The sequence below is a fragment of the Phocoena phocoena genome, chromosome 5 (assembly GCF_963924675.1).
Source record: "Phocoena phocoena chromosome 5, mPhoPho1.1, whole genome shotgun sequence".
Classification (NCBI taxonomy): domain Eukaryota; kingdom Metazoa; phylum Chordata; class Mammalia; order Artiodactyla; family Phocoenidae; genus Phocoena; species Phocoena phocoena.
The window spans coordinates 105,749,747-105,763,861 of NC_089223.1; the positions used below are offsets into that span (position 1 = coordinate 105,749,747).

General features: G+C 33.5%; 1 protein-coding gene across 2 annotated transcripts in view; it reads left to right on the plus strand.

Annotated features, from left to right (window-relative positions):
- The first annotated feature begins 779 nt into the window (after positions 1–779).
- The window catches only part of GSTCD (glutathione S-transferase C-terminal domain containing), a 124,937-nt gene continuing 111,601 nt past the window's right edge, over positions 780–14,115 (plus strand). Inside the window, exons 1-4 of one of the 2 annotated variants that reach the window (XM_065877885.1) lie at positions 780–1,199; positions 1,807–2,274; positions 7,317–7,568; positions 11,680–11,773. In XM_065877885.1, coding sequence (XP_065733957.1) covers positions 780–1,199; positions 1,807–2,274; positions 7,317–7,568; positions 11,680–11,773 — 1,234 coding nt within the window. The remainder of the gene's footprint in view (positions 1,200–1,806; positions 2,275–7,316; positions 7,569–11,679; positions 11,774–14,115) is intronic. The other variant, XM_065877886.1, reaches the window with a different exon arrangement.

A 14,115-nucleotide genomic window follows, 5' to 3' on the forward strand; every position in this document is an offset into this window, starting at 1 on the left:
AATAAATTTTTAATGGATTAGTTATGGGGGTGTGAAAGAAAAGAGTAATTTAAAATGATTGTCCAGGTTTTTGGCCTGAAGAGCTGAAGGATGGTGTTCCATTAACTGAAATGGGGAAGATACATGAGGAACAGGTTTTGGGCATAGGGAGAAAATAAGAAACTTGATTTTGGACATGTTAACTTTGAGATATCTCAGTTATCAACATCTAAGTTATGGAGAATTTCAAATATTTTTTTCTATTGTGATTCAGCATACAATAGCTCATCACATATCAAAATCCACTTTGGGAGAATCCATTTCTTGTGAGAGAATGAATATATCCCCCCCTCAATTATTATATTTTAGGGGCATAAAACAAGCAGTATTCGTCAAGCTTCTCAGAGCTATTATCCCCAGACAACTCTAGGTATTCTTGGTTATTTCTTATGTCCCATTCTATTCATCTTTTGTTCTCACCTGTAGTGAGACCCCAAAGTATCAATACTTGACTGGGAGAGTTCTATTGCCAAGCACCTGAGGTATGCTCTTTTTAAAGGAGCTGGATATAAAATCACCCTTAAGACTAGTTAATTGGACAGGGTAGGAATCTTTCTTTTGGAAGCCATTTATTCGTTCCAAGAACCAATTCTTGTAGAATCATATCTATCACAAATCCCTGCTGATTTCTAGAAAATGTTTTTAAAATGTTCATCTTTTATTTTAGCTTTGCAATTGCTATATTCTAAGACCTATAACCACTTCAATTTATGCTTCAGGTAACCCAATGAAAGAAGAAAATGAAAGGCATTAAGAAAAGTCTTACAGAAGAATATCTATACTTGGACTTTTCTCACCAAAAAGAAGGGTGCATCTTTCCTCTTCATACGTCTATAACTTTATTTTTGTTATCATACTGTGACTGCAAAATCTTTAAAGTTTGCTTAGTCCTCACTGGAGAAAGCACAGGCATTTCACTACTTAAAAGTGTACTGTCGGAGGATGTTGAAATACAGGTTATTTCAAGGCAAGAGCTTCCACCAATAGTCCAGAGTTGCTGTTTACCTGCAGTAGTAGAAAGACCAGACAATTTCTGTAGAGCAGGACTTGCTGTTGTTCTGAGACACATAATCCAGAAATCATATGAAGCAGACCCCTCAAAGAAGGAAATTTTGGAACTTCTGGGTTTTAAGAAGACTTGCTTGAAAGCCTGTGCTGAAGTAAGTATAATGTCTCTTTTCTGTTATTTAAAGCCATAAGTGACAACACATTCACTTGAATATTTATTTGAACTTTCTGTTGGAAAATAAAATTTAATTTACTTAAAAGAAACTACAGTAACCAATATACCGATATTTCAGCGCAGTATTGGAAGATAAGAATTTAAGATTTAATTTATGAGGTTTAGAGACATTATTTTTAGGGAAAGATTTCTCTTTTTTTTTTTTCTTTACCTTTTAATTACGTTGAGGATTTTTAAAGCGAATTTTACATATGAACAGGAGCTCAAAGTAGCAGTGTTTCGGAAACTGAGCTTTTTTAGGGGGAGTGTACTTTAAAGGCTTTGGGAAGTGAGGATTTATTCGGTAAGTGGACACAGGAGAATAGCATATATTCCAGATACAGGAATGCTGAACCTCCATTGTTTAATGTTATCACTTCTGAAGCACTGTAATGTCTCTTGATAGAGCGTAAAAGCCTAGCCCAGAGATGGTTTAGCTCAAGACTTAAATTCTCTAAACCGGTCTTATTTCCCAATAGAAAGTTATTTTTCTTCAAGCTATTTTGAAAGTAAAGAATCCTTTCATTTCCTGTTTTGTTTTGCAGGTTAGTCAGTGGACCAGGCTATGCGAACTTACCATCCCTTTAGCTACTGAGAATTTTCTCAAAGAATCTTCTGACCAGCCCCCACCTATCCCTGCCGAAATACTAGAGCTTGAGAAGAAGCTTAGTGAGCCCGTTAGGGTACATAATGATGACAAACTCCGGCGGCAGAAGCTGAAGCAGCAGAAGGCTGCTGGGGTTAGGCCTTCCCTTTCTAAGGAAGAAACGAAGAGCAAGGTCGATAGACAGGAAACATCTGAAGAGGTGGACTCTTCATCGGCGAGCCTGGAACTGAGAGTGGCATTTTCAAAGCTCACAGTACATGAGGAACCAGCTTCTGCCAACAGGGAGCCAGCTCATGTCAGAAAAGCGAAAGCTTCTGACCTTCCGCCTCTGGACCATGTGTTTGTAGAAGGCCTGTACTTCACTTTGGCAGATATTGTGCTCTTGCCCTGTATCCATCATTTTTTGGTAAGGTTTATCAGGAGTGGATACATTGCTGTATGTTTCAGTCTATAAACTGCCCAGGTTTGAGTCCCTATTTCATTTCTTAATACCATTATGCTTCTGGGCAAGTTATTAATATCTGTCTCCGTTTTCTTATATGTAAAATAGAGATGATAATAGTGCCTTCAATACATGTTAGTAATTATTATGACTTTTAGTTTTGAGTTGCTAAAAACAGCATTTTTTATGATTATTAATTTTAAAATGCTGTGGTGATCACCTTCTAATACTAGAGGTTCCAGTATTAAAATACTAAAGACTCTTGTCAGCTATATTTTATAATTATGTAGTCTCTTCAAATGCTAATTTCATTATGTTAGATATTTTTAAATCAGAAATATTTTACCCTCGTCTCTGTTATGTTACATAGCTGGCAGTACTATTCAATGCTGTGGGAGATTATATAAGGAAAGTTTCCTTTTTCAGGTACACATATATGTATATGTGTGTGTATATATATGTGTGTGTACATATATATACATATTTATATACATACATATATAAGTGTATGTATGTATGTATTTTTTTTCTGCCTGTGGAGGGAAAAAGGACAAGGTAAAAGTAGTATCAGAGTGAACATGGGAAGCTAGAGCTCTCTGCAACTTTCCAGTTGGTTTTCCAGAACTGCATTTTTCTCACTTTGAAGTATTTCACCATTTCCCTTACTAAGGAATCAGATATTAGATTTCATTTTGATTATATATCACCAACACTTCAGGCATCTCTACTGACAGATGAGAAGAGATTTCTAACGAAAATCTATATATTTGGGGACCAGGCTTCACTAATAAGTGAGGTGGCATTAACCAATTGGCATTTTCTTAAAGAACATCTTTCTTTAAAATGTAAATGAAACAAAATTAGAAATCAAAATAACTTCAGAATCAAAGGATGTGAGAACAAGAGATCTAGGAATCGTTTAGATGTTGATTAGTATTGTAAACGTCATGTGTATTCATATTGTCCATGGTGCTGGGTGGGGAGAAAAACATAGATTTTTTCTTTTTTGTAGTCAAACGATTTCTAAATTCTCTTGTCCCTGACTCCCCCCAGTCCCCCACCTCTGCTGTTATTACCGACTTCAATCATTAGAGCAGTCATTTGTTGCATATTAGGAAATACTGTTGGTATTTATGGCTTCTTGGTCTCCTGGGATAACTATTTGTTCCTAATTTCATAAAAATCGAATCAAAGCGGCACAACCATTAATTCATTCATTTGAGAAATTTATTGAAAGCCTACTGTATATGTCATGCCCTGTTGTATGCACTAGGAATACAGTGATGAACAGGACAGAAATGGTCCCAGCCCTTACGGAGTTAATATTCTAACAGAAATAGAAGAATAGGGAAGATAGAAATGAACACATAGACAAATAAATAATACATATTTAAATAATGGTAAGTGCTACAAAGAAAATCAAACAAGGTGATAGAGAAGACTTGATTATTTGCTTTCAAAGGCAACAAAACATAAAAATTGGATTCACCTGCATAAAGGTTATTTTTAGATCATTATCCAGACATCTATCTTCAGCTAAATTGCATTTAATTTTAGCTTAATTTAAATACTGTTTACCTGATGAGGATCAATTGAGGTGGAGGTGTTCCGAATTGAGAGGATTTTTTCCCCCTTTAATCAGGTGGGACATCAGCCTGACCACTGCTGAGTAAATCTACCTAATATTGATACAACTAAGGAACTCTGTTTTCATCTCAGTTTAAAATAGCGGAAAACTTTGTTATTACATTTATTCTATGATTAAATTCTTCTGATTTGACATTACGTAAACGAATTCTCTAAATATTTTCCTTTGTTTGTTTGTATTTTTCCTAGATCATCACATTTTCTTTCAGGAGTTAATCTTTCTTTGCCAAAGCTTTGATGTTATTTCTGTTGTATTTATTTTCCTCCTGTAAGTCATCTTGGGTTATGAAGCAGCCATTTTAGTTCAGACGGTGGCTATGAAGCTGAGCCTTTATACTTGTATTAACACACATTGAGGTGATGGAGTAGTGGTCCAAATGATCAGAATTAAGATCAAGTTCATGATCAGGAATGAAGTTCAAGTTACTAGGTTTGGATCAGAAACATGGAGTTGAATCTAGGGCCAAAGTATTTAGCCACAGGAATAAGATCAAGAATATGAAAGAGCAGTCAATTTTGCTAATTCAAGGTTTGGTATACCAGAGGTCAAAATTAGAAGAGTTAGGGAAAATACCCAGTTTTGCTAAACAGAATAAAGCCAAATATGCAAAACAACAGCAGGGAGAGAGGCTGAGGTGTTACATCTAAACCTCTGCTCCAAGCTTCTCTTCCTCTTCATAGGATGTTAGTTTGCAAAGTTAACCACTGATAGCCCAACACTTCTTCCTGGAAGGTGCCTGATAAAATCCTCTCCTCTGGAAAGTTTCAGGAATGGATTAAAAAAGAATAAATTAAAATGCATCTTATGATTCCCCCCTCCCTTTATTTGTTAGAACCTTCTAGTACACAGAATAGGAAGCAGATGGGAGAAATAACAATGAATAACCATACTAAGGCAAAATCTTGCTTCTCTCTGATGCCAGAACATTTTATAGTTATTTTTAAGTTACTGCTACTAAACAGGTACACTTTGATAGAACTCTTTAGAAGATTATTCTACTCCTGGAAGACAGAGAAGTTGACATTTTATGAAATATTTTTGTAACTTGAACATTTATGATTTAACTTAATACATTTTGACTTCTAATGCTTTGAATTTAGTTTTTTAAAAGTATGACGCATTTATTACTAAAGTAAAATCATTGTAGAAATTGATTTTTGAGCAAAAATACCTATGTTAATTACCTCTTTCACTGTTCCCATTGGCATAAAATTGAGAATAAAATGGAAATCTCACTACTGGCTGGCATATTGCAAAAATTATGGATTCCGTAGTTAATTTATATTTTCCATCCCCTGTCCTATTCCTGAGGTCCTTAAGAATTTTCAGTTTTAACTCACCAGTTCTAGACGATAAGAAAAGACCCTGAACTAGGATTATATTTCCATTTAGACAGGTTGTTTACTATTTTTTATACTGCTTACACTGCTCACCTAAACATTTGTTGGTTATGATGTGTTTTTGAAAGGGTAGACATGACTGAGGAAATGACATAAAAGAATTACAAAATATTTTATATAATAAGTGACTGGAAAGTAATGCAGAGGAGGAGATCTTTTGGATAGGTGTAATATCTTGCTTCTCTTTTTATTCATACAAGTTTTTCTGCCTCTTGCTATAATTAAATACAAAGCCACTAGGATTTCAGTTTGTGGTCTTGATAGCAATTTTTTACCAATATTTTGAGATTAAATTATTTTCTTGTCCTTAAGTAACTGTGGTATTTATAATGTTTTGATCTTATCAGCCAGGTAACATCTTTTAAAAATCATGTTCTTAGGAACAAATTTAATTTTCATTTCACACATTTAACATTAGCCTCATCCTTAAATATGGCTTCTCAAGTGTAATTAATGAATGTGGTGCCGTACCTCCTGAGCTGTCCGGGTATTAGCAGAGCAGCCTGGCATATTGATTAAATGGGATGACCTGTCATGCAGAGTAAAACTCCTCAAATTTTTTAAACATGAATTATTGTTTAATCACAACTTATTTTCAAAAGGAGGGCAAGATGTCATATGCGTCTAACAAGTAAGAATAAATCACTACCAAGGGGAGTAAAGGAAAGGTGAGGAAATGAGAAATTTCTTATTTGATTAATTTATCATGGCTTAAAGCTCAATTCCCATAGCACATAATCTGTTTCCAGGCAATTAAGTATTTTGTTGAGAATTAGAAACTTTTTGGCTCCCAGAGTACCATTTAGACAGTATTTTTCAAACTTTTTTACTTTTCACGGTAAATAATGCATTTTACAAGGTGACTGAGCATACAAATACAAATATACATCTTTATATTATATATATGAATATAGATATATAAACAGAAACTAACCCACCTTACTACATGCTATGTACTCTGATATTTTCTATTTAATTTCATTTAAAACAAAAAAAAATTTTTTTAATTGATTTTTAAATCTCCTAATGGGTTGTAAGCAGCAGTTTGAAAAACAATAATTTAGGGGATTATTCTTTGAGGTCAATAAATGGTTTCTTGATAATTTGTTCATTCACTCAGTATTTTTTGCAAGGCAGTGTTTTAAGCGCTTGTAGTATACAAAGAGAATTACACATAAACCCTATTCTTATAATCAATTCTCATTTAACCTTAAAGTCCAGTTAAAATAGACTACATATATGTGTGAAATTTTTCATTAATTTTCATCCTTTCTGGCTCCTGTTTTGGCACTGATTATTGCTAGATACATTTGTCGAGATTTTCTGTGACTTGACCTTTTCATTTTATCTGTTCATAAGTCATAATCTGTTTGTAACATTATAACTGTTTCTATGGAAACAACATTCAGTGTCTCACAAAGAAGCAAGAACATTCTAATTTTTAAAGAAATTGAAGTTTGGTGGTGGTGCTGGAGAGAAAGCATCTGACTAAGAGAAAATAAACATTAATTTATATCAGGGGTAATGGTTTCAAATGCTTCTCATTTGAATAAATAAAAGCCTTACTTTAAATGCTGCATCATAATAAACAGAAACTACTGATAAATGCAACTACATGGATGAATCTCAAAATCATATTGCTAAGTGAAAAAAGACACATTTTGTGATTCCATTTAAATATATGAAATTTTAGAAAAGTCAGAGTTATACACATGAAAAGCAGATCATTGATTGCCTACAACTGACTGTGGAGCAGAGACTGATTGCAAATGGTCACAAGGGAACATTTTGGTGTGACGTTGAGCGTAATGGTACTAGATTATGGTTGTGCAACTATAAATTTACTAAAACTCATTCTTTAAATGTGTGAGTTTTATGGTTTGTAAAGTTACCTCAATCAGCTCTTATAACAAACAAAAATTATATAATAATGTGTTTTGTTCTTTGTAATTGCCTAGGTAATTATCTGCAAGAAACTTTCTGAAAAGCTGGTAGAATTTCCACTGCTGGCTGCCTGGTACCAGAGAATTCAGGAAGTGCCAAGAGTAAAAACAACAGCTTCTCAGTGTGGGATCCAATTTCTCAATTTACCAGAATTACAGACCACCTCGAATGAACAGCAACCAAGCTTAGATGAGGTCCCATGTGTAGAGGAGCAAAATGATCCTTCATTTATAGGAGGACCAAGACCCACCATGACTAAGTTAATGGTAATTAAATTGTTTTTATTAAAATTTTGTTTGAAAGATTCCATGTAATAAAGTTGCTGAGCATTTTACCCCAACTTGTATAACATTTTTGTTTTAACATTTTATAAATTTTATTTATATCTCTCTTGACCAATTAATATTTGTGCTAGTCTTTGGATTTAAGTGAAATATAGTAAATTGAAGATTTTTAATATTATGTGTCTTTGGAGCCAAACAAGTCAGAATATATATTTTTAAGAGTTTTTTTCTCAGAATTTTTTGTTTTTATATTCGAGACACCAAAGTCATATCACACCTGGTCAAGTTTATTGTTTTAACCTGACGTTTTTCTGTTGCAAGAAACTGGTTTCTCAGTTTCTTAATTTTGAGGTGATGATTTGAATTAAAGAAATATGAAGATGATTATCTCAATATATTGTCCAAGGTTTTGTCTAAATTTAAGATTTTTGAATTCTTTGAATTCTGTTTTTACTTTATTCTTTGATTTTATGACTTTTTATGTAATAAGAGCACATGATTTATTTTTCTCTCTTTGCAGCATAATTTGTTTCTAATAGTACTAAGCGTAAAAGTTTTCACCAATAGGCTTTCTTTTCTCTATCATTCAAAACAATCTGCGAAAATGTTTTGCTTTTAACTTAGACTGTTTAAAGATTTGTTTGAATAGAAAATTCATGAAGTAATTTGAGCTAGTCATCTGAGTTGTATTGGAAAGAAAATCATTATATTTTTTAACTTGGGTTAGGAAGTATTTGAGTTCTATAGTTAACGAAAGTTTGCTGATTTAGAAAAGCAGATTTTAGTAGTGACACCAACCCCTTATCTCTTCAGCTAAGCTTTGTTAGCCTAGTGGTGAAACAATGAAACAGATGGTACAGTTGATTATAGAAGATATCAAAGCAGGTCCAGAGTTTGATGTGTCTTGATCAGATGGTTATATTGCTCAGCGATCTCTCGTTTACCTCCTGAGTGTTTTTAAAAAAATAATTGTCAGGAGAGTACTCTTGTATTAAAATACTAATTTTAAAAATTTCAACAAACCAAAAATCTGTACTTTTATTTTAATTCATACATATGCAGTCTTGAAAAAGAGATTGGTAATTCAAACTTTTCTACCTGTGCTTTTCCAGCAATAAAATGACATCAGGAAAGACATTTGCATTTGATACATTTAAAAATATTTATAAAAAAGAGACAGGTGACTAGAATTTAAATTCAGAAAAAAGTTAATAAACAATTGTACAGTAGAAACTAACACAACATTGTAAAACAACTATACCCCAATTTAAAAAATAAATAAAATACATATGGACAATAAAAAAATTATAAAAATAAGCACTTTTGTAATAATATAAAAAATATAAAGGAATCCTGAATTTTTAATTTACAGGGGATGTGTTAGTTCAGGTCCTCCAGAAGCAAATTCCAAGATGGAGTTAGATGGGCAAGAGGTATACTGAGGGAAACATCTGTGAGGGAAAGTGGGGAGGGAGCCAGAGGAAGCTGCGGGAGCCTTCAGAACGTGGTGCAGTTTTGATCCCTGTGCTTGAAAATGGGAAGGGAAGGAAGGTTGGGTCAGAAGAGTCATACTTCAGTGTAGTTCTAAGAAAGTTTTGTCAAGCTAGTGGGGAATCCTTGAGCCTGAGTCATCTGTCAGAGAGTTCCATATTTCTCAAAAATGGTCTGCCACTCAGTCTCTGAGCCCGAGACTCTTAGGCATTGGCTTGGGAACAGTCCATGGGAAGGCTATACTAGAGACCAGGTGACTTGGGTTCTGGTCCCAGCTTTGTAGTCAAGCTAACATTATTACCTTCAGTAAGTCACTTAACCATAGGGTCTCAATTTCTCCCTTTATAAATTAGGAGAGTGTACTCCTCTGTACTCGTACAGAGGAGACTCTGTACGAGTCATTTCTGATTTAAAATTTTATGATTATATAAAAGTTGACTAGGACATCACATCTGCAATTTTATAAGAACAGAATGTTCAAATCTAAAAAGTTATCATTTCAATTTTCATGTAATTCTAACTTGATAGTGTATATTGGATACATTTTCTTTTTTTTTTCTTTTTCACTTTTCCAACCTTATTAAAGAAGTTCACCATAGTAACATTTTCCTTTTTAATAGGGCATTGTTTTTGCTACTTACGAGTTTCTCTATTGTCACATATTTGAAAGACAATATTATATCAAATTAACATATTCTATGAATGTATTAATTTTTTTTATACTGTAACGTTTCATTTCCATATAGTCAGGGTTTTTTTGTTGTTTTTTTTTGTGTTTTTGCTTTTTTTCTTTTTCTTTTTTTGCCAATTGCAATGAGGACACATGAAATTGGCCCTAAGCAGATGTGTAAAGTAGGAAAGTTTTCCTTAGGAATGCTCACATCTCGCCTTTTTTTCCTTCTGTTTTCTTACGCACAATCTTGCCTCCAAAATCTCCCTTATTCTATAGAGGTTTTAAATTTATTTATCCAGTCAAAAAATGTATATGTGTCTACTAAACAACAGACATTGTTCTGAATGTTGGATGTATGAAGAACAAATTGGACTGCCTTCATGGAGCTTACATTCTGGTGGGGGAGGTAAATAAAGAAAAAACACAAATGTATAGCACATTAGGTATTGATAAATGCTATAAAAAAATAATGTGGGATGAGGCGGGTGCAGATGATTGAGATCAGGATCATTTTTTAGATAAGGTGGTCAGGAAGGCTTATCTGACTAGGTGAAGACATTGAGCAAATGACCTGAATGAACATTTGAAGATTTGGATGAAGTGTTCTAAGAGGATCCAGCTAGTAAGAAGACCCTGAGCAAATCTACAGAGACAGAAAGTGGATTAGTAGCTGCCTAGAGCAGGGAGCTTTGGGGAGAGAATGGAGAGTGTCTGCTAATGGGTATGGGACATCTTTTTTGAGGTGATGAAAATGTTCTCAAATTAGATAGATAGCGGTGATACACAACTGTGAATATTTTTAAAACCATTGTATTGTATGCTGTAAAGGGACAGATTTTTATGGCATAGAAATTATATCTCAATATAGTTGTATTTTATGGAAGACTCTAAGTTAGGAATAAGTGTGATGAAATGAGGAATAGCAGGGAGTTCAATATGGCTAGACTAAGGGAGATAGGAGAGAGGTAGATGATGTCAGAGAGATGTGTTTATCTTTCTGGGGGAGGTAAGTACTCTAGACCTCTATACTTGTAGCTATAGCTCTACCCCAACAAAAGAACTTTGTACTATTTCCTTTGGCACTGAAATTCAGCTAGTTTTCGTAATGGAAAGTAATCTCACGAACTAACCGATACAAAGGGGTTAATGATAGATTCTCAGGGATTTTTCTTTTGAATACGATATTCCTGCAGATAAAAAAAAAATCTAGAACCATGGATATCTATTCTGTAGGCTGTGGACACAGAATGTGATTGAAAAGGTTCTGGGAATCCACGTGTATGCCATGCCACTGTCTGTAGATCAAATAAATAAATGTATAACTTTTAACATGAGGAAGGAACCTGAGAATTGTTTTATATATGGAAGAGGGATGATCATTTTTTAAAATGGTGAGGAAAAAAATGTTGGGAACCATTTGGTTAAAACAAAGGGATCCTTTTCTAGAGACTTTGTAGATACTTGTAAAAGACTAGTATGGATGATATTTTGGGATGAGTGTTAAAGTAGGGACTTTTTGATTCTGTGAATATAGCTCCTAGGCTGTGGCAATTTTTGTATAATCCAAGACAGAACTTGATGGACATATGCAGAGTCAGTTTTGATTATGTGGATTGTTTTTGACAAAACTTTTATTCTCAGGTGACTTTTCTCTTTGACACGCAATATTTCTAAGTAGCTTATTACTTCTGTGTCACTTCAGGTAATAATTTAAATAGGAAATTTAATAATAATTTAATAGGAAAGTAACAATGCTGTTAAGAAACTCAACATGTGTTTCTTATGTAACTAAATATTTTGAGGAATACTTGATGATTATTAAAATCTGTGTCCCTCCTTGCCAGTATAGAAAATAGAAATTTGGTCTTCTAGAACATAACAGGATTTTATTAATTTATTAATTTGGAAAGGGCCTATCTCCTTTTCTAGGAAAAAGGCATTGAAGTGATGTTTTCTCCCCACCCTTGCCCTACTTGGACCCTTGATTGGGATACTCTTCCTGCAGCAGTGAGCCCAAAGGAAGGTAAGGTTGTTTTTTTTTTAATAAATTTATTTATTTTATATTTGGCTGCGTTGGGTCTTTGTTGCTGCGTGCGGGCTTTCTCTAGTTGTGACCGGGGGCTCCTCTTCGTTGTGATGCACAGGCTTCTCATCGCGGTGGCTTCCCTTATTGTGGAGCACGGGCTCTAGGCGCACGGGCTTCAGTAGTTGTGACTCACAGGCTCTAGAGCGCAGGCTCAGTAGTTGTGGTGCACGGGCTTAGTTGTTCCACTGCATGTGGGATCTTCCTGGACCAGGGCTCGAACCCGTGTCCCCTGCATTGGCAGGCGGATTCCTAACCACTGCGCCACCCGGGAAGCCCCTTTTTTTTAATCTTTAAATATTACTCATAATCTGGATACCCTCTTCAGATCCATCTTCTAGTTCTCTAGTTCTCTCTTTGTCTATATCTAATATTCTGATCATACTATCCACTGAGTTTTCATTTTATTTTTATTACAAAATTTTACAGATACATATTGCTCTGATTTAATATTTCTCATATTTTCCTACACTGCTTCATCTGTTCCTTTTTTTGTCTTTGCTGAAGTATTTTGAAGCCTATCCCAGACAACACGTCATACTATAGTACACACATCTAAAAAATATTGACATCTTAAATAATCACGTCATTATCACGCTTTATAAGAATCAGCAAAAATTCCTTCATCATCTGATAACCAGTTCATAATCATTTCCAATTGTTTAAAATATTGTTTGAAAAAATATTTTGACAGTTAGATTTTTAGTTAAATAATATTTTTATTGCTAAAAACTATATTTGGTTTGTTTTGATAATAAACTTTTCTTTGTTCATGTTTCAGTTTCCTCTTTTTATAATTGTTTAACCATAGTGATTTTATATTATGTATTTTAACATAGTGATTTTATATTCTGTATTTATTATTTCTAATAGCTGATGTTCATAGAGGTCTAATTCTGCTGTTTGTTGTTTCTGTTGACTTCACTGCCAGTGTCTCATATCCCTATTAGTTCTGTAATTTTAGATTATAAATTGATTTTTTTGGTTATTTAAATCTTGGAATCTTGTGGGGCCTGGGATAGGAATGAATTCCCATGGAAAGGATTTATATTTGTTTATGCCAGACATCTTAAAGTATTTAACTTAAGGCACTAGATCTTAACATATTATTTTTTCAGGTTGAGATTCCTTCAGCCTTTTCTGTCTGGAACTGAGGTTTAAACAGAAAAGTTAACTTTTTTTACCTTCCTTTGCTGTTGGGTAGAACTCTTTTTTTTTTAATGTATTTTTTCATAATGAATATAGCTTTTCAAGGTTTCTGCTTTCATGTAGTGATATTAGTTTCAACTCTCCACCATGCTAGGGATCAAGGACTAGCCTATCTTCTTTGTCTTGCTGTTAAAGCCTAGATCTCTGTTGTCAGCAAATACCCTTCAGGGAGCTATAGTGTCAGTTCAAGATTATTACACTACTTTTTAGTTCCTTTCCCCCTTTTTAAGGCCCTATGGATTTTCCTTACTCTCAGAAGTCCAGTTAGACATGTAAAGGATGATTGTTGAATTTTAAATGCCATTTTAGGTATTTTTAGGTGAAGAATTTTTTTTAGCTCAATGTTCTATTTCTTTAACTGTTCATGTATTCTTTAGTTTTATACTAATCCAAATATGTTTTGATTTTTCAAATGCTCTTTGAAATCATTTGTCTTCCTTTTTCATATTCTTCTCTTCTATGATGCTTCCTGATATTGCCTGTATCTTACTAATCAATTCTGTTCTGTCAATCGAGGAAATACTTCAGTATTGTTCCAAAATGGAAGAAGATTATGTTGGTTAAGAACTCTGTTGCAAAGATATTTGTATAAAAATGAAATCTATTTTTTGTCTTTTATTAAATATATGAAAAATAGTCACTAATGAATTTGTTAATGTTTTACTTTAAAATATTTTGACATTTTACAAAGCTTAAATGTTTGTTTTTATGTGCAATTAGATTTTCTATACTCTTCAGTTATAGTATAGATTCTGAACGGGTTAAACCTATAATTTACTAAATAAAAGTCATATTTTTATTAATATTTATATTAAAAAGTAAAACAGCTTTTAAGTGCCACATGCTTTGCTTTGTCTATAATGTCTGCTATGAAGGCAAAATAATATTTTCACTTATTAATGTGAGGACTCAATTACATCTGCTAACAACTCAAAGTTGACATTAAGTATTCGTGTCTAGTCATTTTACTGGTTAGAAGTGCATATCTAATGGAGCTCATGGAATATATTACTCATTATATAGTTGGATCACCTTGTTTTCATAAATATTATGACAAAGATGGAGCTATAACG